This window comes from Cervus canadensis, chromosome 21 (genome assembly GCF_019320065.1).
Source record: "Cervus canadensis isolate Bull #8, Minnesota chromosome 21, ASM1932006v1, whole genome shotgun sequence".
In the NCBI taxonomy this organism is placed as follows: domain Eukaryota; kingdom Metazoa; phylum Chordata; class Mammalia; order Artiodactyla; family Cervidae; genus Cervus; species Cervus canadensis.
In genome coordinates this window covers 34,185,305-34,210,334 of record NC_057406.1, presented here as the reverse complement: position 1 = coordinate 34,210,334, position 25,030 = coordinate 34,185,305, and the positions used below count along the sequence as shown (strand labels likewise).

The following is a 25,030-nucleotide window of genomic DNA, read 5'->3' as shown; positions in this document are numbered from 1 at the left end:
AGGTAGAATCATAACTAAGTGATCTCTTCTAAGTCATATTGCTGGAATAACTAGGAGAAGAATTTAGAACTCCTGGCTTTGGTTTCATTATTTCTACCAATAGGTTTCTTTTTGCCTCAAAATATACAAGTTTTCTGTTTGTGCTGCCTAGTCGTTGCCATGTCTTCAAAAAACATTTGTCAAAACAAATGAACCAACGCCCCCCACCCCCAGAACAGTGAGTAACTGCCCCCAAATTTGCATACTAGCTTTAACCCTCAGAAATTCAAAATAGGAAAACAGTCATTTTGATGACAAAATGTGCCTGGTAGGAGAAATGGCTCTCTTAAAAGCAAGTTACGTTATTCGATGTGTGCAAACTGCAAAGCAGGTGCAGTATCAACGCAGTAATTGTTCAGAGGCTGGAACTTTGTAACTATGGAGACATTACCTCATAGTGTTCCAACAGGCAGTGCCGGCCAGATCGGAAGTTGTAAGCATAAAGGTAGCTTTGCTGGGTTACCGCCCTGTGTCTTGAGTTGCTTCCAGTGAGTGCTAAGCACCTTCATCGTGATTTGTTTAACAATCTTAGCCAGTATCAGTATTGGCTGTGTCGGTACTTACACATTCACATTAGAATCCTGGCATCAGCTTGGTGAAGAAATCACAATGTCTGGAGAGTGCTTTAAGGTATTTAGATTAACAAGTGAGGTCACTTGAAAAAGAAAATCTGCCTTGAATCTCAGTTCTCTTCATTGCCTAATGCCATAATTTATTTTTCCAGAAAAGAAAAGATTCTTGTCTTCCAGCCAGTTTGAGAGACGCAGAAACCATTCAGGAAATGTCAGCAGTCCTGCAGAGTGGAGTCCATGAGCTAGAAGATAAGAAGGAGACTCAAGCACAGTAAGAAAGTCACAAATGAGTTTCAGAGGATGAGGATGGAACATTTGAACTATTTGTTTCAAAACGGCTTATAAAATAGAACTAGAATCGAGTCTACAAATTTCTTAAAATTAATGATAACATACGACAGTTTCCTCAACCACTGTTTTGTAATGTTTAGTCCCTGAGTAATAGAAAAATTCACCTAGACAGATCTCCATCATATCAGACCTGGTAGAGTTTCCAAAACTCATATCTAAACATGTTAAAGTAATTGGCAGACAGTTTCTTTAAAACTACTTTACTAACAGAGAACTGCTGGAGAATTTTGGTTTAGGAAATGTCTAGGAGGATGTTAAAATGACAACTCTGTTTTTACTACTAATGTAAATCATTTTATCCTCTAAAGCATCAGCATTTGTTTTCCAATGTTTTGTTAAAAAATGATCTTTAAGAAAAACAACCGTATATTAATGCATATATATGGAATCTAGAAAGATGGTACTGATGAATCTATTTTCAGGGCAGCAATGGAGACACAGACATAGAGACCAGTCTTGTGGACACAGTGGGGGAAGGAGAGGGAGGGAAGAATCGAAAGAGTAACATGGAAACACGTAGATTACCATATGTAAAACAGATAGCCAGTGGGAATTTGCTGCATGACACTGGGAGCTCAAAGCTGGTGCTCTGTGACAACCTAGAGAGCTGGGAGGGAGGGGACACATGTATATCTATGGCTGATTCAGGATGATGTATGGCAGAAACTAACATAATATTGTAAAGCTATTATCCTCCAATTAAAATTTTTAAAATGATCTTTAATATTGACTATACACAATTTAAAGCCAATGTTACTTTGGACCTGGATGTCCTATGTTTACTGATCAGTTCAAGTCCATTTTAAAAATATTTATTCTTAGAGGTCATCTGAGAAATATTAATAACTTGTCAATATGACCAATGCCGCATTGAAATAACATTGAAATGCTGGAATTGAATGTTTATAACTACCTCTGCTTTAGTGTTAACTAGTTACAGAGGAAGCAAAATACCAAGTAAGGGCTTGGAAAATTCCACATGGGAAAGGGAAAGCTAACCAAGCACCAGGAAGAAAATCTCTCATCTTCCAAAAGGAGTCTAATAGGTCTGTGAGGGCAGGGTTCAAACAGTGGGCTGCCCCATGCTCATCTCTTCCTGAAATGTTTTAGCTTTTCCAACAGTGCATGCTGCCATTAGAGACTTCTTGTTCAGCTACAAAAATAAGAACCCCCCCGTGGCCCTAGACCAGATTTCTTTGATCACAACATTTGCAAAAACTCATTGGGAATCTTTCATGAAATTAAATTTATTTGGAAATGCACTTGTTTTACCAAAGGAAGAAAAAAAAAATCGGAGCTTATAAAATGAACATGCTGAAAAGATATAGTCAGTTGTCTTTAATGAAACCCAGATGTAAGGAACTTTGAAAGATAAAGGTCCTTTTCCTGCTTATTCTAGACAGTGTCAGGGAAAAATTATGTCATATGATCTGTCTCATTTTAGACAGAGATGAAATGTTTGCGATTTGACAATAGACTTCTCTAGTCTCCTTTTCATTACCACCCCTGTCATACTCAAGAGGGTATCTTCATGGGTTAGAGCTTCTTTGATGAAAGATGAGTGGTTGGGAAGTCAGTAGAGTGGCATGTACTGAAGCTTTTTAAGTACTGCACAGTAATAATGTAGGCTTTCCAGGTGTCACTACTGGTAAAGAACCCACCTGCCAGTATAGGAGACATGAGACACGGGTTCCATCCCTGGGTTGGGAAGATCCCCTGGAGAAGGGCATGGCAACCCACTCCAGTGTTCTTGCATAGACAATCTGGTGGACAGAGGAGCCTGGCAGGCTACAGTCCATAGGGTCACACAGAGTTGGACACAACTGAAGCAACTTAATAATGCAGCTGCCAATGCCATTTAATTATTTTTTAAAGTTGCCTGAGATATCTGTGCCTTGTGAGAGGGACACTTAGAGAAGTCTGATTTTGAGTAGAGAGCTCTCCAGATATATAAGGAACTTATATTCTGATGAAGGAACTTACCAATTATAGAATGAAACAATTGAGACTACCTCTTGGTAAACAAAGAGATTGAGAGTAACACCAGAAAGATGGCAGATTAGGAAGTTTCAGGCCTTTCTTCCCTTACAGAAAGATTTGGAAAAAACAAAAACAAAACAGGACTGGCTCAAATAGCATTATGGGAACACTGGAAAACAAGATCAAAATAGAGATGGTGTGTAGCGGCAAAACACTTAGCTCATAACTTATAGACATGTAGCCCCAGGAAGGGGGTGCTTAGGCTGGCCATGAATCTGGTTTTTCAGAGCATAAGGATGAGACTCTAGGACCTTGCATTAAAAACATACACATTCACAGGCATATGGATTGCTCTGAGATTACTGAGAAGACCCTCAATGTGAGTCATAAAATGTAGTTGTCATAAGCCTTTTCATGACCTACTCAATGAAAATATTGTTTTACTCATAAAATATCTGTATTGTGGTTTAGGGACTTTGTTTAAATCAATGCATACTATACCTTTGTATTTATAAAAAAGAAAAAAAACTCTTTATTCATAGTAAGATTTATGTACAAAAATGATGCCTGAAAAGTAAGTCTTTCTTCTCTCTTTTGTGCTATTCCCTTCAGCATCCACATGCACACATACACAAATACACACACATGTACATATGTGAGCTGTATTTGTAGTTATTAATTTGTCGCATGTATTTGAAAGCATACATTAACTGTGGAATCTTTATAAATGCAAGACAATTGAACAACAGGAGAAATTAAAGGGAGAAGGTATGGTAAACAATGATATATTAACGGAAATTATAATCCTGTTTTTTCATGTTAATGGAAAGGGTAGATATAATAGGTGATGAAAGTGGGATGGATGAATTTAATTCAGATGACCATTATATCTACCACTGTGGGCAGGAATCCCTTAGAAGTAATGGAGTAGCCCTCATAGTCAACAAAAGAGTCCAAAATGCAGTACTTGGGTGCAATCTCAGAAATGACAGAATGATCTCTGTTTGTTTCCAAGACAAACCATTCCATATCACAGTAATCCAAGTCTATGCCCAAACCACTAATGCCGAAGAAGCTGAAGTTGAACCGTTCTATGATGACCTACAAGACCTACTAGAACTAACACCGAAAAAAGATGTCCTTTTCATCATAGGGGACTAGAATGCAAAAGTAGGAAGTCAAGAGATACCTTGAAAACAGGCAAGTTTGGCATTGGAGTGCAAAATAAGCAGGGCAAAGGCTAATCGAGTTTTGCCAAGAGAATGCACTGGCATAGCAAACACCCTCTTCTAACAACACAAGAGACAACTCTACATATGAACATCACCAGATGGTTAATACCAAAATCAGATTGATTATATTCTTTGCAGCCGAAGATGGAGAAGCTCTTAATAGTCAGCAAAAAAAAAAAGACCAGGAGTTGACTGTGGCTCAGATCATGAACCCTTTATTGCCAAATTCAGAATTAAATTGAAAAAAGTAGGGAAAGCCACTAGACCATTCAGGTATGACCTAAATCAAATCCCTTATGATTATACAGTGGAAGTGACAAATAGATTCAAGGGATTCGATCTGATAGAGTGCATGAAGAACTATGGATGAAGGTTCATGACATTGTACAGAAGGCAGTGATCAAGACCATCCCCAAGAAAAAGAAATGCAAAAAGGCAAAATAGTAGTCTGAGGAGGCCTTACAGATAGCTGAGAAAAGAAGAGAAGCTAAAGGCAGAGGAAAAAAGGAAAGATATACCCATCTTAATGCAGAGTTCCGGAGAATAGCAAGGAGAGATAAGAAAGCCTTCCTCAGTGATCAATGCAAAGAAACAGAGAAAAACAATAGAATGGAAAAGACTAGAGATATTTTCAAGAAAATTAGAGCTACCAAGGGAACATTTCATGCAAGATGGGCACAATAAAGGACAGAAACTGTATGGACCTAATAGAAACAGAAGAGATTAAGAAGAGATGGTAGGAATACACAGAAGAACTATACAAAAAAGATCTTCAGGACCCAGACAACCACTATGGTGTGATCACTCACCTACAGCCAGACATCCTGGAGTCCAGTCAGGTGGGCCTTAGGAAATATCACTACAAACAAAGCTAGTGGAGGTAATGGAATTTCAGCTGAACTGTTTCTAATTCTAAAAGATGATGCTGTTTAAGTGCTGCACTCAATATGCAAGCAAATTTGGAAAATGCAGCAGTGGCCACAGGACTGGAAAAGATCAGTTTTCATTCCAATCCCAAAGAAAGGCAATGTCAAAGAATGCTCAAACTACCACACAATTGCACTCATGTCACATGCTAGGAAAGTAATGCTCAAATGTCTCCAAACAAGGCTTCAACAGTATGTGAACTGAGAAATTCCAGATGTTCAAGCTGGATTTAGAAAAGGCAGAGGAACCAGAGATCAAATTGCCAGTATCCACTGGATCATCGAAAAAGCAAGAGAGTAACCAGAAAAATATCTACTTCTGCTTTATTGGCTATGCCAAAACCTTTGACTGTGTGGACCACACAAACTGAAAATTCTTCAAGAGATGGCAATACCATACCACCTTACCTGTCTCCTAAGAAACCTGTATGCAGGTCAAGAAGCAACAGTTAGAACTGGATGTTGAACAACCGACTGGTTCTACATTCGGAAAGGAGTAGTATGTCAAGGCTGTATATTGTCACCCTGCTTATTTAACTTTTATGCAGAGTACATCATGCAAAGTGCCAGGCTGGATAAAGCACAAGCTGGAGTCAAGATTGCCAGGAGAAATATCAAAACCTGAGATATGCAGATGACACCACCCTTATAGCAAAAAGTGAAGAGGAACTGAAGAGTCTCTTGATGAAAGTGAAAGAAGAGAATGAAAAAGTTGGCTTAAAACTCAACATTCAAAAAACCTAAGATCATGGCATCTGTTCCCATCACTTCATGGCAAATAGATGGGGAAACAGTGGAAACAGTGACAGACTTGATTTTGGGGGGCTCCAAAATCACTGCAGATGGTGACTACAGCCATGAAATTAAAAGATGCTTGCTCCTTGGAAGAAAAGCTATGAACAACCTAGACAGCATATTAAAAAGCAGAGACATTACTTTGCCAACAAAGGTCCATCTAGTCAAAGCTATGGTTTTTCCAGTAGTCATGTATGGATGTGACAGTTGGACTATAAAGAAAGATGAGCACTGAAGAATTGATGCTTTTGAACTGTGGTGTTGGAGAAGACTCTTGAAAGTCCCTTGGACTGCAAGGAGATCCAAGCAGTCAATCCTAAAGGAAATCAGTCCTGAATTCATTGGAAGGACTGATGCTGAAGCAGAAGCTCCAATATTGGCCACCTGATGGGAAGAACTGACTCACTGGAAAAGACCCTGATGCTGGGAAAGATTGTAGTCATGAGGAGAAGAGGACGACAGAGGATAAGACAGTTGGATGGCATCAGTGACTTGATGGACATGAGTTTGAGCAATCTCTAGGACCTGGCGTTCTGCAGTCCATGGGGTGGCAAAGAGTTGGACACGACTGAGCGACTTATCTGAACTGAAAAGTGGGATATAAATGGTTTGTAGAGTCTCAATTTTGAGTGAAAGAAAAAAATGTCCTGGAAGGAAAAAAATATTGAATCACTAAGTTTTACATCTGAAACTAATATAATATTGGAAATCAATTGTATTTCAATTTAAACTTTTTTAAAAAAATAAAAAGACTGGAAGGAAATGGTAAAAATTTTAGTTGGTGGGATTGTAATAACTTTTATTTTCTTCTTTCAGGTTTTACACTTTTGTAAAACTCTCTGAAGTAGGAGTTTATTGATTTTTAAATAGAAAAAAGAAAAGCTTGACTTGATACTGAAGTGTTTTATTCAGACTGTTAAAACTAAAAATATAAAATGCTCTTCTGTTAGATGCATAATACCTTTGAAAAGCAAAATCTTGAGTAATAATGACAGTTAATGCTTCTTGTGTTCATAGTCTATCATTTTGACTGTCTCACTTTGTTTGTTATACTCATTTTTGTACACAGAATAGAAGACTCACAGGACCATTTCCCAAAGAAACTGCCGTCTTTAGTACATTTCTTTCCAACGCCGACAGATTCAGATAGCACGACGCTGCCATATTCACGGTCATTATCTGATGAAATTCCTCTCAGTTACTGTCTGTCTAGCCCTCAAGTTAGTGGAGCAACTATATCAACAATTGGACCAAAGCCTCTTAAACCTGCTCTAGTGACCCGTTCCCGCTCAGAAAACAGCTCGGGTAAGCAAAACACAAACTTTTAAAAAGTATTTTTAAAGCATATAGTTTGAGTCATTATATGCCTCGAAATCAGAATGATGTGTTATTATTTGTCTTCAGTATCAGTCAGTTCAGTTCAGTCTATCAGTCGTGTCTGACTCTTTGCAACCCAATGGACTGCAACACGCCAGACCTCCCTGTCCATCACCAACTCCCGGAGTTTACTCAAACTCATGTCCATCGAGTTAGTGATGCCATCCAGCCATCTCATCCTCTGTCGTCCTCTTCTCTTCCTGCCTTCAACCTTTCCCAGAATTAGGGTCTTTGCAAATGAGTCAGTTCTTCCCATCAGATGGTCAAAGGATTGGAGTTTCAGCTTCAGCATCAGTCCTTCCAATGAATATTCAGGACTGATTTCCTTTAGGATGGACTGGTTGGATCTCCTTGCTGTCCAAGGGACTTTCAAGAGTCTTGTCCAACACCACAGTTCAAAAGCATCAATTATTTGGTGCTCAGCTTTCTTTATAGTCCTACTCTCACATCCATACATGACTACTGGAAAAACCGTAGCTTTGACTAGACGGACCTTTGTTGGCAAAGTAATGTCTCTGCTTTTTAATATGCTGTCTAGGTTGTTCATAGCTTTTCTTCCAAGGAGCAAGCATCTTTTAATTTCATGGCTGTAGTCACCATCTGCAGTGATTTTGGAGCCCCCCAAAATCAAGTCTGTCACTGTTTCCACTGTTTCCCCATCTATTTGCCATGAAGTGATGGAACCAGATGCCATGATCTTGGTTTTCTGAATGTTGAGTTTTAAGCCAACTTTTTCACTCTCTTCTTTCACTTTCATCAAGAGGCTGTTCAGTTCCTCTTCACTTTCTGCCATAAGTGTGGTGTTATCTGCATATCTGAGGTTATCGATATTTCTCCTGGCAATCTTGATTCCAGTTGTGCTTTCTCCAGCCCAGCATTTCTCATGATGTACTCTGCATATAAGTTAAATAAGCAGGGTGACAATATACAGCCTTGACGTACTCCTTTTCCTATTTGGAACCAGTCTGTTGTTCCATGTCCAGTTCTAACTGTTGCTTCCTGACCTGCATACAGATTTCTCAAGAGGCAGGTCATGTGGTCTGGTGTTCCCATTTCTTTAAGAATTTTCCAGAATGTCTCCAGTATACTCATTTCTTAATGCCATATGCAGAATAATTTAACTATACTCACCATTGAGTCTAGCACTGGGAGTCATGTTCGGGTCACGTAAATATATGTGGCCAAATACATCATCTCTATGATTAGAATATCTTATGTTGTCATAATGGTTCATGGGTTGACCAATTAGATGATCTAGAATTGCTAGCTAACTGAAAGTTTTGTTGTATGACATTAACTGCCTTTCCTGTGAATGCCACCAGAAAGATTAACAATATTGTCCATATTGTGCTTAGACTATGGCTTACGGAAGGAAAGACAGATAAGAGAAATACAAAGTATGTAATAAAATGGTGGAGAGAAAGGGAGAAACAATCATTTGGAAACGAGGGAAATAACAGTAAAGTTTTGATGGTTGCCACAATGCACTCAGTAGTGTTCACACTATGAGGTGTATGTTCCTCACTGTGTTTGGGGAACTTTGAGTTTTCATTGTTTAATGAAAGACCACTATCTTTGGAAACAGAGAACCTTGGTTCAAGCCTACAACATGAAACCTTTGGAATTAAATTAGTTCATTCCCACTCGAATGAGAATGTGCTTAATCTTTACATGAGACATCAGTTTAGATATTTGGTATCTCTGAGTCTCATTTTCCATAACTACAAAATGTAGATTAAAATATCAACTTCAAGGGCTATTCTAAGTATTAAATGAGATATTTATGAAAATCACCTAGGACATAATAAGTGTGCTCAATAAAGTTAGTTGTGCATCTGAACGTACCTGTACCTTCTCATAGAATAGGCTAGATTTGAGGTTTGTATTACCTCAACTAACAAATTTCAAAATTGTTAGCACAAATACACCCATGACTACTTGATGTCTTCATTTCCCCCTCTCATTCTGTGCATATCTACAACCTCTATATTTCACTGTGTTCCTGATATCTTCCTAAGATTTTGACACAGTGTCATACAAGATTTTGACCTTCTGCCATTATTGCCGTATTCCCTATGCTTCATTGTTTGTATGCTTAAGGTACATTTTTCAAAGCAGCCTCCTGAGTTCACACTGACCTTGAGCAATGACCAGTATCTATATGCTTAAAAGTCAAAATACACATTTTATATCTAAGGAGGTAATATTGCTCATCCTTTGGCGCTGTATCATTGTGTATGTTCTCTATCTGGGTTGAACTGTGGAAGCTTTTAGTATGGAGGGAAAAATAAACTGGTTTCCCCTTGCAAGATGAGCGTGGTGCTGGGATAGAGTCTTTTCCTTCAGTTACTGTAGATCTTGACTCTGCAGATAGGTATCTGAGTCTCCCAAGACTTGTTTTGCGTTTGGTTCATTTCATTTCTAGATGAGATAATAACTGGAACCCAAGATCCATGTGTCTTCTTCCCTTCCAGAGTACAAAGATTTTCATCCCTCAAGATGAGCTGTTAACAATGCTAAATAGTCTCTTTCTTCAAAGGAATTTAAAGATTTAGCAAATAATCACTTGAATGGGAATGAACTAATTTATTCCAAGTATTTCTTCTAAGCAAAATCCTCTAAGGAATGTGTTTTTATTTTTTTCATATTTCGCCTTGGTTTGGTTTTGTTAAAGACACAAGAAGATAAAGCACACTCTAGATTGTCTTAATCCTTTGATGATTTTGGACCCAGGGTCACGTTAGCCAAAGTCCTTGTGCTACAACAATAGCTATCATTTATTGAGTACTTGCTAAATGCTAGACACTCATCTATATTATCTGCAATCCTCACATTGCCTCGCACAAGGTAGTATTATCCTTATTTTATTTTCAGGAAAACTGAGAATTAGAAGGTTTAAATCATTTGGTTTAAATCAGTAAGTGACAAAGCTGGGATACAAGTGTGTCTAAATCTAAGACACAGTGCTCTATTTCATCATGCTGTCTCTCTGTAATGTTTTTCTCTGCAGATACACAACTAGATTTATCCAGCATGATTCCTTCTATGCAAAATAATGAAACGTATTTTATGTTTGAATCTTAGTATTGAGAATTTTAAAACAATAAATTTCCAACAGAACATTAGAATCTGATTAAGCATTACTTTATCTTCCCAATAAAGTATTTCAGTTGATTAGAGGAAATTTAAGTCTGCCTGGCAAAACATACACCATTGGTAAGAAAGAACTCATTTGAGACTTTAATTTATGCATAGCAATGGGGAGAAGAGCTAATATAAAATAGAATAAACTGTACATATCCAAATTTGAGAGACTCAAATGTTTTACCTACTCAAAAACTTACATTGCTTCTACTACAACTTCATTAAATTATAATTATGCTGGTGATTGATAGTTTTCAGATAACTGAAATAATCTTTAGGAACTGAGTGTCACTAAAAATAATCAGTTACTGGTTATTTTACAGACTTTGGTTTAAAGTTTCTAACTATCCTCATTGAGTTTGACTGTGACAGTAAAGTGTATAAAGAATGTTGTTTTGTATAGAAGCAAGGAATAAAGATAGTAGCTTTGGGTCCTTTTACTCTTTTATATACTTCTCTATATTTGCTTTCTTTGAAAGGACTCAACATCGGCAAAATTCCAAAGAAACACACTATTCCAGTCCTTGCTGGTGAGCCAGCTGTGATTGGAGAAGGGGAAGATTATTTCCTGTCTTTGTTTGGTGATACAAGGAAACTTGTGCACTCATTCCACGAGAAAACTTGGAAGCACTTCTCTATGATTCTTGAAGAAGTGGGACAATCTAGATCCAGGTATATACTCTATTTGAACTATTTATGTCTTCTATTGGAGTAGGAGTAATAAATTAGCAGGCAATAAAGATCTAATCTGTTGTTAGATCCATGGTCTCTTCTACAAACCCTAAGCAATCCATTAAAATATAGCTATTTAATATTCTGGGCAATTACAAGGGACAAATGCAACTTTCTAGGGAACCAAACAAGGAATGTTAATTCTTCTAAGATGCCAGAGAAAACAGCACTATATAAGTCTTACCAATAAAGTTAACTCTATATAAGAACCTTTTTATTATTGGCAAATCATTCAGATGGATTTAGAATGTTTTTTCAATCTGCTTTGAGTTCAAGACAGAGGGAGAAAGGTGGACCTATAACTCACTTATAAAAATATCCATTTTTATGATTGTTAGTATTTACAGAAAAAAGAATTGGTCAGAAAAAAGTTGATGTTAGAATCAAAATAAAAGATGACTCATTTATGCATTTACTTCACCCTATTTTTCTTGTTGCATGAGCCACAGATTAAATTGTGAATTTTTAGTAATAAACATATATTTTTAAAAAACTTATAGAAGAATAGTTGGTTTACAGTGTTGTGCTAGTTTCCGGTGTACATCACATTATTTGTGGACTTTTTAACAACGGCCATTCTGATAGGTATGAGGTAATTCCTCATTGTGGTTCTGAATTTGCATTTCTCTATTAATTAGGAGTGTTAAGCATCTTTTCATGTGACTGTGTGTCTTCTTTGGAGAAACGTCTATTTAGATCTTTACCTATGTTGGATACTTTTCTTTTTTTTTTTTTTTTTTGCTATTAAGTTGTATGAGCTGTTTGTGTATTTTGGATATTAACCCCTTGCCGCTTGCATCATTTGAAAATGTTTTCTTCTATTCCATAGATGTCTTTTCATTTTGTTGATAGTTTCCTTTGCTGGGCAAGAGCTTTTAAGTTTGATTAGGTTCCGTTTTTTAATTTTTCCTTTTCTTTTTGTCTTGGGAGATTGATTTAGAAAAATATTTCTACAATTTATGTTAAATTATGTTCTGCTTATGTTCTCTTCTAGGAGGAAATGGCAATCCACTCCAGTATTCTTGCCTGGAGAATCCCATGGACAGAGAAGTTTGACAGACTATGGTCTATAGGGTTGCAAACAGTCAGACATCACTGAGCAACTGACCATGCATGCACAAAGCTACAGTAAAAAAAAATGGTGTGGTATTGGCCCAAAACTAGATATAAGGATCAATATAACAGGATAGAGAGCTCAGAAACAAATCCACACACCTATTACCAATTAATATTATGACACAGGAAGTAAGAATATACAGTGAAGAAAAGACACTCTTCAACAAGTGGATATTTTTTACAAGTGAGCTATACGTCCACTTTTCTCCCTCTCTTGAACTCAAGATAGATGAAAAAAAGATTCTAAATCTGTCTGAATGATGTGCTAGTAAGGTTTTGGTCAAAATCCTTCAAGCTAGGCTTCAGCAGTATGTGAACTTTGATATGTGCAAGCTGGGTTTAGAAAAGGTGGAGGAACCAGAGATCAAATTGCCAACATTAGTTGGACCATAGGGAAAGCAAGGGAATTCTAGAAAAACATCTATTTCTGCTTCATTGACTACACTAAAGCCTTTGACTGTGTGGATCATAACAAACTGTGGAAAATTCTTAAAGATATGGGAATATGAGACTACCTTACCTGTCTCCTGAGAAAATCTGTATGCAGGTCAAGGAGCAACAGTTAGAACTGGACATGGAACAGACTTGTTCCAAATTGGGAAAAGAGTATGTCAAGGCTGTATATTGTCACTCTGTTTATTTAACTTATATGCACAGTACATCATGTGAAATGCTGGCAGGATGACTTACAAGCTGGCATCAAGATTTCCAGGAGAAATCTCAGTAACCTCAGATATACAGATGATAATATACAGATGATACCACTCTAATGGCAGAAAGTGTAGAGGAACTAAAGAACCTCTTGAAGAGGGTGAAAGAGGAGAGTGAAAAAGCTGGCTTGAAACTCAACATTAAAGAAACAAAGATTATGGCTTCTGGTCCCATCACTTCATGACAAATAGAAGGGAAAAGAAAAAGTGGAAGCAGTGACAGATTTTATTTTCTTGAGCTCCAAAATCACTGAATGGTGACTGCAGCCATTAAATTAAAAGAGGCTTACTCCTTGGAAGGAAAGCTATGACAAACCTAGACAATGTATTTATTTTATTTATTTTTTTTTAAATTTATTTATTTATTTATTTATTTTTCCTACATTGATATGAATCAGCCATAGATTTACATGTTAGACAATGTATTTAAAAGCAGAAACATCACTTTGCCGACAAATGTCTCTCTAGTCAAAACTATGGTTTTTCCAGTAGCCATGTACAGATGTGAGGGACCATAAAGAAAGCTGAGCCCTGAAGAACTGATGCTTTTGAATTCTGGTGCTGGAGAAGACTCTTGAAGAGTCCCTTGGACCAAAAGGACATCAAACCGGTCAATCCTAAAGGAAGTCTACTCTGAATAGTCATTAGAGAGATTGATGCTGAAGCCACAGTTCCAATACTTTGGTCACCTGATGCAAAGAGCTGACTCATTGGAAAAGACCCTAATGCTAGGGAAAATTAAGAGTAGGAGGTGTGGCAGAGGATGAGATGGTTAGATAGCATCACTGACTCAAAGGACATGAATTTGAGCAAACTCCAAGAGATAGTGGAGGACAGAGGAGCATGGCATGCTGCAGTCCATGGGTTCACAAAGAGTCAGACGTTACTTAGCAACTGAACAAGAAGAAGGAGCTGTATGGTGTCATATCTTACTTTAGGTCTTCAAACAATTTTGAGTTTACTTTTGCATATGATGTGAGGAAATATTCTAATTTCATTGATTACACCCAGCTTTAGCTATCCAGCTTTCCAAACATCATTCGTTTAAGAAATGGTATTTTCTCCATTGTATATTCTTACATCCTGTGTCATACATCAATTGATGTTAGGTGTATGGGTTTATTTCTCGGCTCTCTATCCATATGTCTGTTTTTGTGCCAATACGACACTATTTTGATTATTATAGCTTTGTGCATGCATGCTCAGTTGCTTAGTCAATTCCAACTCTTTGCAACCCCATGGACTGTAGCCGTCCAGGTTCCTCTGGCCATGGGATTCTCCAGGCAAGAATACTGGAGTGGGTTGCCATTTCCTCCTCCAATGGATCTTCCAGACCCAGGGATCAAACCCAGATCTCCTGTGTCTCCTGCACCGACAGACAGATTCTTTACCACTCTGCCTTCTGGGAAGCCCACTGTAGCTTTGTAGTATAGCCCAAGTCTGGAAGAGTGAAACTGCCAACTTTGTTCTTTTTCCTCAGGTCTGCTTTGGTAATTCTGGTTTTGGTTTCTTACTCTTGTTTTGGAAGTTCCATATAAATTTTAGGATTATTTGTTCTAGTTCTGAAAAAAATGCCATGGCTATTTTGATAGAGATTGCATTAAATCTGTAGTTTGCTTTGGGTAGTAGGGCCATTTTAATAATATTCTTCTAATCCAATAGCACGAGATATCTTTCCATTTCTTTGAATCATTTTTATTTTCCTTTGTCAGTGTGTTGTTTTTAGCATAGAAATCTTTCACCTCCTTGGTTAAGTTTACTCCTAGGTATTTTATTCTTTTTGATGAGATTTGAGGGTTGTTTTTGAGGATTTAAAAAAAAAATTCTTTCTAATATTTCATTATTAGTGTATAAAAATTGAAGAAATTTCTGTATATTAATCTTGCATCCTGCTACCTTGCTGAAATCATTTATGAGTTCTAATAGTTTTTGTGTGGAGACTTTAGGGCTCTCCATGTAGAGTATCACATCACCTGCAAATACTGACAGGTTTACCATCTTCCCTTCTATTCCAATATCTTCTATTTCTTTTTCTTTTCTGATTGCTATGGCGAGGACTTCCAATTCTATGTTGAATAGAAGTGTAGTGAGAGTTGGAATCCTTGTCTTGTTTCTGAATTTAGCAGGAAGGCTTTTAGCTTTTCACCATTGTATATTATTTGGCTATGGGTAGCTTTAATTATGTTGAGATATGTTCCTTCTATGTCTTGTTTGGAGAAATATCAATTTAGATCTTCTGCCCATTTTTTTATTGGGTTGGGTGTTTTTTTGTTATTAAGCAGTATAAACTGTTTGTATATTTTGGAAATTAATCCTTTGTTGGTAGCATTGTTTGCAAATATTTTCTCCCAGTCTGTAGGTTGTCTTGACATTTTGTGATGATAATGTCCTATTTTACATTTTCTTGCTTATCCTTTTATTGTTTATTATGGTTATAATCACTTTTACAATTTTTTCAATTTTTTAAAATCTACATACTAACTTATTTAAGTGATTTTCAATCCTTCTATATATTTGCCTTTCCTATTGTGATTTTTTTTCCCTTTCCTATAGATTATTCTTTCTTTTCTATTTAGAGAAGAGATTTCAGTACCTCTTTTAGGGTAGGTTTGTTGTTGTTTAGTCGCTAAGTCTTATCTGACTCTTTGTGACCCTGTGGACTGCACCACACCAGGCTTCCCTACCCTTCACTATCTTCTAGAGTTTGTTCAAACTCATGTCCATTGTGTTGATGGTGCCATCCAACCATCTCATCCTCTGTCACCCCCTTTTCCTCCTGCCCTCAATCTTTCCCAGCATCAGGGTCTTTTCCAATGATTTGGCACTTCATATCAGGTGGTCAAAGTATTGGAGCTTCAGCTTCAGCATCAATTTTTCCAATGAATATTCAGGGTCGATTTCCTTTAGAAGTGACTGGGTTGATCTCCTTGCTCTCAAGAGTCTTCTCCAGCATCACAATTCAAAATAATCAGTTCTTTGGCACTCAGACTTCTTTGTGGTTCAGATCTCACATCTGTACATGACTGGTGGAAAAACCATAGCTTTGACTATATGGACCTTTGTCAGCAAAGTGATGTCTCTGCTTTTTAATATGCTGTCTAGGTATGTCATAGCTTTCCTTAAGGGGCAAGAGTCTTTTAATTTCATGGCTGTAGTCACTGTCTTCAGTGATTTGGAGTCCAAGAAAATAAAATCTGTCACTATTTCCATTTTTTCCCCATCAATTTGCCATGAAGTTATGAGATCAGATGCCATGATCTTAGTTTTTTTGAATGTTGGGTTTCAAGCCAGTTTTTTGACTCTTTAGTTTCTCTTCACTTTCTGCCATTAGTGGTATCATCTGCATATCTGAGGTTATTGATGTTTCTCTCAGCAACTTTGATTCCAGATTGTGATTCATCCAGCCTGGCATTTCGCATGATATACTCTGCATATAAGTTAAATAAGCAAGATGACAATATAAAGCCTTGACATACTCCTTTCCTTATTTTGAACCCAGGGCTGAATTCTTTTTGCTTGTCTGAGAAATTTTTTTATCTCTCTTTCTATTCTAAATGATAATCATACTGGGCAGAGTATCCTAGATTCTAAGTTTTTTTCCTTTCAGGACTTTGAATATAGCGTGCCACTCATTTCTGGTCTGTAAACTTTCTGCAGAGAAACCAGTTGATAGCCTTTTAGGGGTTCCCTTGTGAACTGACTTTTTGTTTTTCTCTTGCTGCTTTTAGAATCCTCTCTTTATTGTTAACTTCTGTCATTTTAATTACGACATGTCTTGATGTGGGTCTGTTTGGTTTCACCTTGTTTGGGACTCTGTGCTTCCTGTGCCTGGAGATCTTCTTGCTTTAAGTTTGGGAAGTTTTCAGCCAAATTTTCTTCAAATACCTTTTTGATCCCCTTGTCTCTCTCTCCTGCTTCTGGAACCCCTCTTATGTATAGGTTCACATGTTTTATTTATATTATCCAACAGATCTGTTGCTTTCTTTTCTTCTTCTTCTTCTTTTTCTTTTCTTTTTTTTTTCCTGTCTGCTGTTCTGATTGGTTGATTTCCATTATTCTACTTTTCAGATCACTTATTTGTTCTTCTGTGTTATTTAATTGGCTACTCATTGCTTCTAGATTGGTTTTCATCTCAGCAATTGGATTCTCTATTTTTGATTAGTTCATCTTTATCATTTCTAATTTCTTGTTTCTGTGATCTGCATTTCTATCAATAATCTTTCTTAACTCACCATTTTTATTATCACCTTTTCTGAACTTGGGAGTCTAGTAGACTGGTGAACTCTGTTTCATTATTCTTGCAGAGGCTTTTTGTTCTTTTAACCGGGATTAACTCTTCTGCCTTTTCATTTCACTCAACTTTCTCTGTCTCTATGAATTCAGGAAAAATAGCTATCTAATGTAGTCTTGAAGAGGTGTTTTTGTGTGGGGACATTCCTGTTTAGACTACATCCAGTGTTCTCGGTGTGATGACTGCTTTTGCCATGGACACCTGCGTATGTTTTCTAAGGGTATGCTGGCCATTATCCCTGTGATAGGCGTGTGGTTGGTGTTACAGTGCCCAGAGTCTGTGCAGGTTGTGGAGCAGGGCTTGCTGCTCTGCTCCGTGGCTGTTGCGGTACACCCTGTCAGAAGCAAGGAGACTCCTCAGTTGCTGGAGCAGAAGCCCTGAGTGTCAGCCTCTGTTGCCCTTGAGTGCATGCCCTGCCCCAAAGGAGGTAATTGCTGAAGCAGATAAGGTCTGTGCAGTCACAGAGGACCTTTGGACCACCTGTGTAGGTGTCTGCTGTTCTGCTCAGAAGCAGCCCCAAGGTCATGTACCTTTCTGTTTTGTTTGTCCCAGATCCAGTGCAAAGCTGTGATGTGGAGTTGCCTGGGGTTGGGGCTTGAGGTATTGTGGCCACTGAAGTTGAGGTGGTTCAGCTGCTGAGATTTGGGCTGCTTCTGTGGCATCTTCTTCCAGGACCTGTCTGCCCTAGATCTAGTGCTAAGCTGCAGTGTGGGGTAGGCAGAGCCAGGGCACTCCTGACTGTGCTGACGGTGGCCCCCACCACTCCACCCAGACCACACTTCAGGCTCTCATTGTCTCTGCATAGTGAGATTGAGTCCTCTTCCAGGGCCTGTCTGCCCAAGATTCAGTGCCTACTGATGGCGTCAAAATACTTGCTAGTTTCCATTTTTATGTCTTCTCTGTTCCTTGAGTATTTAGAAGTGCATTATTTAGTTCCACAATAATTTTACAGATTTTCCATTTCTAATGATTTTCCAGATCGCCTATTGGCTGCGCTCAGTCTTCATTGCAGCACTCGGGCTTTCTCTAGCTGTGGTGAGCGGGGGACACTCTTCTCTCTGGTGCACAGGCTTCTCACTGTGGCGGCTACTCTTGTTGCAGCTCACGGGCTCTGGAGTGCAGGCTTAGCAGTTGGGGCACATCGGCCTCATTGCCCTATGGCGTGTGGACTGTTCCCAGACCAGGGGTCAAAGGATTCCCTACATTGGGAGACGGATCCTTAATCACTGGATCACCAGAGAAGTCCCAGATATCTTTTGCTATTGATCTCTATTTCAGTTTCATACTGGTCAAAGAACATAATTTGTATGACTTGAGTCATACAGTTTTAAAAGTATTGAGATTTACTTTTTAGCAGGATATTGTCTATACCGATAAATGTTCTAAAGAATGTATATTCTGATGTTGAGTGAAGTGTTTCATAAATATTGATCAGGTCAAATTGGCTGATGGTGCTTTTTGTCTTTTTGTTTTGATGTTGTTGATTTTATGTCCATCAGTTATTGAGAAAAAGGTGTTAACATTTCCAACTATAATTGTGGATTTGTTGATTTCTCTTTGCAGTCCTCTCTATTTTAGCTTCATGTATTTTGCAGCTCTGTTTTTAGGTGCATAAACATTTAGGATTGTTACTTCCTCTTGATGAACAGATGTCTATATCATTATGAAATAACCTTTATCCCTGGCATTATTCTTTGCTCAGAAATCTGCTATGTCTGATATCAATATAGCCATGCCAGTACTGGTATTAACATGGTTATTTTTATCCTTTTAGTTTTAGCCCATTTGTCTCTTTATATCTAATGTTTTGTTTTATAGGTAGCATAGGTAGGCTTGCTTTTTTACCTTCTGACAATCTAAGTCTTTTAATTTGGGCCTTTAAACTATTCACATTTAAAGTAATTATTAATGTGGTTGATAATGTCTGTTATTTGTTATTTGTTTTTTATTTGTTACAACTGTTCTGTGTTCTCGTTTTCTTTTTTCTCTGTTTTCTTCGGAATTAATTATTATTATTAATTCCATTTTGTCTCCATTGTTGACTGATTTACTACAACTGTTATTTAGAAATTCCTTCCAAGTTTACAGGATACATCTCGAGCCTATTGCAGAATACTTTCATGTTATCTTTTACCACTTCTCAAATAGTTAAGAGCCTTGAAATACTATAATTTCATTTGTCTTCTCCCAGTCATTGTGTTTTTGCTGTCATATATTTTACTTCTACATATGTTGTAAATCCTTAAATTATTAAATGAAATTTAATGATAAGAAAAATATCTTATATATTTACCCTTATATGTTTTCACTGCTTTTCTTTGCTTTTTATTTCTTTTTATTTGTTTATTTGTCAGTTTTTCAGGAGGAGCTCTATAAATTATATTTCCATCCATTATAATTATCCTAGTACCTGAAAAGAACTTCCTTTAATATTTTTTATATTATGGGTCTGCTCATCATGATTTCTTCTTTCAGTTTTTTAAAACAGTTTTATTGAGGTACTTTCCACAAAAATGCATTATTTAAGATGTACAGCTTGATATTTTTTATCTTTTGGGTTTTTTTAATTGAGATATAATTGACAAATAGCATTTTGTAAGCTTACACGATGATGACTTGATACCCACATGTATTGTGAAATAATTATCATAAAAAGATTAGTTAACACATCGTTCACACAATTACCTTTTTTTTCTGGTGAGAACATTTTTTTTTTTTTAAGATCCACTGTCTTCAAGTATATAGCAATATATTTTTAACTATAGTCACCATGCTGTACATAAGATTCCCAGAAATTATTCATCTTGTAACTGAAGTTTGGATTCCCATTACCAATATCGCCCCCCATTTTCCTTACCATCTATTCCCTGGCAAACACTGCTCTAATTTCTGTTTCTATGAGTTCATTTTTTTAAAACTACACATATAAGTGAGACTATACAGTGTTTGTCCTTCTGTGATTTATTTCACTAGGCATAAATGTGTTTAATATCCATCTGTGTTATTACAAATGGCAGGTTGTCCTTTTTATTACGGCTGAATAATGCTCCCTTATACATATAGATATGGATTTCCCAGATGGTTCAAGTGGTAAAGAATCTGCCTGCCAATGCATGATATGCAAGAGATGTGGGTTTGATCCCTGGGTCGTGAAGATCAATCCCCTGGAGGAGGAAATGGCAACCCATTCCAATATTCTTGCCTGGAAAATCTTATAGACAGAAGAGCATGGTGGGTTACAGTCCATGGGATCACAGAGTCAGACATGACTGAGCAACTGAGCACAAATATAGATGTGTGTGTGTGTATATATATAAATATATATAGAGAGAGAGACAGAGAGAGAGATACACATACAAACAATTGACCCTTGAACAACACAGGTTCGAACTGCATGGGTTCACTTATAGGTGGATTTTTTTTCAATTAATACTCCACTACTACATGATTCATGGTTGGTTGAATCTATGGATGTGAAATCACAGATATGGAGACTTGACTGTAAAGTTATATGCTGACTTTCCACTGTGTGTGGGGGTCAACATCCCTAACTCCTGCACTGTTCATGATCAACTGCATTTATAAAACATATACCATATTCACTTTATCCATTCATCTGTCTATGGACAATTAGTTTGTTACTGTGCCTTATCTATTTGTGAATAATGCTGTAATGAACATGATGTTGCAGATAACTCAGCAAATGGTCATTTTATTTCCTTCAAATAAATACCTAAAGGTGAGATTGTTAGATCATATGGTAGTTCTATTTTTCATTTTTTGAAGAACCTCTATAGTGCTTTCATAGCTTTGCATCAATTTACATTCCCACCAACAGACCACAAGGTTCCCTTTTCTCTACATCTTTGCCAACACTTATTATTTGTTGTCTCTTTGATAACAGCCATTCTTACAGGTATGAAGTGATATCTCTTTGTTGTTTTGATTTGTGTTTCCCTGGCGATTAGTGATGTTGAGCACATTTTCATGTACCTGTTGACCACTACTTTGGAAAAATGTCTATTCAGGTATTTTTCATTTTTTTAATTGGATTATCTCATTTTTTGCTATTGAGTTGTATGAGTTCCTTATGTAGTTTTGATATTAACCCCTTATCACACATATGATTTGCAAATATTTTTCCCATTTTGTAGGTTGCCTTTTTATTTTGTTGATCATTTCCTTTGCTATACAGAAGCTTTTAGTTTGAAATAATCCTCAGATTCAGTTCAGTTGCTCAGTCATGTCCGACTCTTTGTGACCCATTGGACTGCAGCATGCCAGGCCTCCCTGTCCATCACCAACTCCCAGAGCCTACTCAAACTCATGTCCATTGAGTCGGTGATGCCATCCAACTGTCTCATCCTCTGTCATCCCCTTCTCCTCCTGCCTTCAGTCTTTCCCAGCATTAGGGTCTTTTCAAATGAGAAGGTTCTTTGCATCAGGTGGCCAAAGTATTGGAGTTTCAGCTTCAGCAACGGTCCTTCAAATGAATATTCAGGACTGATTTCCTTTAGGATGGACTGGTTGGATCTCCTTTCAGTCCAAGGGATTCTCAAGAGTCTTCTCCAACACCACAGTTAAAAAGCATCAATTCTTCAGCACTCAGCTTTCTTTATAGTTCAACTATCACATCCAAACATGATTACTGGAAAAACCATAGATTTGACTAGATGGACCTTTGTTGGTAAAGTAATGTCTCTGCTTTTTAATGTGCCATCTAGGTTGGTCATAGCTTTTCTTCCAAGGAGCAAGTGTCTTTTAATTTCATGGCTGCAATCACTATCTGCAGTGGTTTGGACCCCAAAATAATAAAGTCTCTCATTGTTTCCATCGTTTCCCCATCTATTTGCCATGAAGTGATGGGACCAGATGCCATGATCTTAGTTTTCTGAATGTTGAGTTTTAGTTAGCTTTTTCACTCTCCTCTTTCACTTTCATCAAGAGGCTCTTTAGTTCCTCTTCACTTTCTGCCATAAGAGTGGCGTCATCTGCATATCTGAGGTTATTTGTATTTCTCCCAGCAATCCACTTTTCTATAATTGCTTTTGTTGCCTGTGCTTTGGTATCTTACCTAAGACATCAAAGAATGTCAGAGTTCTTGACAATAAGAAATTATTGTCGAGACTGATGTCAAGAAGGTTTTCCCCTATGTTTTCTTATAGAAGTTTTATGGTTTAAAGTCTTATTAAGTCTTTAACCCATTTTGAGTTGACTTTTGTGTCTAGTGTGGGATAGAGGGGCAGTTAATTCTTTTGCATGTGGATATCCACTTTTTCAGCATTTTTTGAAGAGACTGTCCTTGCTTTTGGCCCTCTTGTTGAACAGCAGTTGACCATAAATATATGGGTTCATTTCTGGGTTCTCTATTCTGTTCCACTGGTCTGTATATCTTTCTTTTTCTAGTACCATACTGTTTTAGTTACTTAAGCTTTACAATATAATTTGAAGTCAAGAAGTGTGATATCTCCAGCTTTGTCCTTGCTCAAGAATACTTTGGCTATTTGGGGTCTTTTGTAGTTTCACATATATTTTAGGATTGTTTTTACGGCTTCTGTTTTAAAATGTCATTGATATTTTGATAGGGACTGCATTGATTTGGTGAGCATGAGCACTTTGACATTACTTCTTCCAATCCATGAACATGGAAGAATATTTTTTCCATTTTCTCGTGTCTTTAAATTTCCTTCATCAGTGTTTTATGGCTTTCGGTATATGTCTTTCATTTTTGGGTTAACTTAATACCTAAGTATTTTGTTCTCTCATTGCTAAGGTAAATGGGATTTTTTAAATTAATTATTTTAATTGGAGGCTAATTATTTTACAATATTGCAGTGGTTTTTGCCATACATTGACATGAATCAGCCATGGGTGTATGTGTGTCCCCCATCCGGAACCCCCCTACCTCCCTCCCCATCCCATCCCTCAGGGTCATCCCAGGACACTGGCCCTGAGTGCCCTGTCTTATGCATCGAACCTGGGCCTGCGATCTATTTCACATATGGTAATATACATGTTTCAATGCTATTCTCTCAAATCATCCCATCCTCACCTTCTCCACAGAGTTCTTTACATCTGTGTCTCTTTCACTGTCTCACATATAGGGTCATCATTACCATCTTTCTAAATTCCATATATATGCGTTAATATACTGTATTGGTGTTTTTCTTTCTGGCTTACTTTGCTCTGTATAATAGGCTCCAGTTTCATCCACCTCATTAGAACTGATTCAAAGCCATTCTTTTTAATAGCTGAGTAATATTCCATTGTGTATGTGTACCACAGCTTCCTTATCCATTCATCTGCTGATGGGCATCTAGGTTGCTTCCATGTCCTTGCTATTGTAAACAGTGCTGTGATGAACACTGGGGTACATGTGTCTCTTTCAATTCTGGTTTCCTTGGTGTGTATGCCCAGCAGTGGGATTGCTGGGTTGTATGGGAGTTCTATTTCCAGTTTTTCAAGGAATCTCCACACTGTTTTCCATAGTGACTGTACTAGTTTGCATTCCCACCAACAGTGTAAGAGGGTTCCCTTTTCTCTGCACCCTCTCCAGCATTTATTGTTTGTAGACATTTTTTGATAGCAGTCACTCTAACCAGTGTGAGATGGTACCTCATTGTGGTTTTGATTTGCATTTCTCTGATAATGAGTGATGTTGAGCATCTTTTCATATACTTGTTAGCCATCTATATGTCTTCTTTGGAGAAATGTCTGTTTAATTCTTTGGCCCAAGTAAATGGGATTGTTTTCTTAATTTCCCTTTTGGTTAGTTAGTGTCCAGAATCATCACTGATTTTTGTATGTTGATTTTTATATCCTACAAATTTAATGAATTTGTTTTGTGATGTTCTTAGGGTTTTTTACTTATAAAATCATGTCATCTGCAAACAGAGATGATTTACTTTTTCCTTTATGATTTGACACCTTTTATTTCTTTTTCTTGCCTGAATGCTTTGGGTAAGACTCCCAGTGCTATCTTGAATAGCAGTGGTGAGAATGGGTGTCCTTGCTTTGTTCTGGATCTTAAAGTAAGTTTTATCTCATTGATTGTGTTAGCTGAGGTGTTTTCAAATATGGCCTTTATTATGCTGAGGTATGTTTCTTCTTTACCTATATTTTGAGTTTTTATAGTGAAAAGATGTTGAATTTTGTAAAAAAATTTTTTTCTGCATCTGACGTAAAAAGTGTGATCATGCGGTCTTCGTCTTTCCTTTTGTTAATGGCAGCTATAAACACAGGTGTCAATCTTCTTAGATAATGTTAGATACATGCATATTGGAGGAACCGAAATGCCAAAAATAAGTTTAGTAAACTTTAGAGTAGCAAAACCCTAAAGGCAGATAAGTAGCAGGGAGAACAAGTAGAGAAATTAGAGAAATTCCTCCTACAAGTAGAGAAATTAGAGCTTAAATAATGAAAAATTATCATTTAAAACATAAAACAAAAAAAAACATTTAACATTTAAAATATCATTTAAAACATAAAATGGCCATTTGTCTTTCCATATCTATAAATCAAGACCATGCAAAGGCTATGGACAAAATGTTTAGTATATCACTCTACACTCAGCCCGTCTCACTCAACTTATAAGCAGAGGTTTCAAGTAATTTTCCTACTAAAGAAATAATGGGAGGGCTTCCAGGGAAGAAAAAAGATAACTATAAAAGGCTGTGTGATAGCAGATTAACAGCCCTGGCTCTGTGAATTTCCTTGTATTGTGTAAAGTATTTTTCTGTAACTTTTGGCATTATATCAAAAGGAA

General features: G+C 37.2%; 1 protein-coding gene across 2 annotated transcripts in view; it reads left to right on the top strand.

Moving 5' to 3' along the window:
- LMNTD1 (lamin tail domain containing 1) overlaps nucleotides 1–25,030 on the top strand; it is a 169,563-nt gene that overhangs the window by 107,989 nt on the left and 36,544 nt on the right. The window contains exons 1-4 of one of the 2 annotated variants that reach the window (XM_043440406.1): nucleotides 235–669; nucleotides 764–882; nucleotides 6,965–7,200; nucleotides 10,896–11,088. In XM_043440406.1, coding sequence (XP_043296341.1) covers nucleotides 649–669; nucleotides 764–882; nucleotides 6,965–7,200; nucleotides 10,896–11,088 — 569 coding nt within the window. In that variant the 5' untranslated portion in view covers nucleotides 235–648. Of the gene's footprint in view, nucleotides 1–234; nucleotides 670–763; nucleotides 883–6,964; nucleotides 7,201–10,895; nucleotides 11,089–25,030 lie in introns of those variants that run through there. The other variant, XM_043440407.1, reaches the window with a different exon arrangement.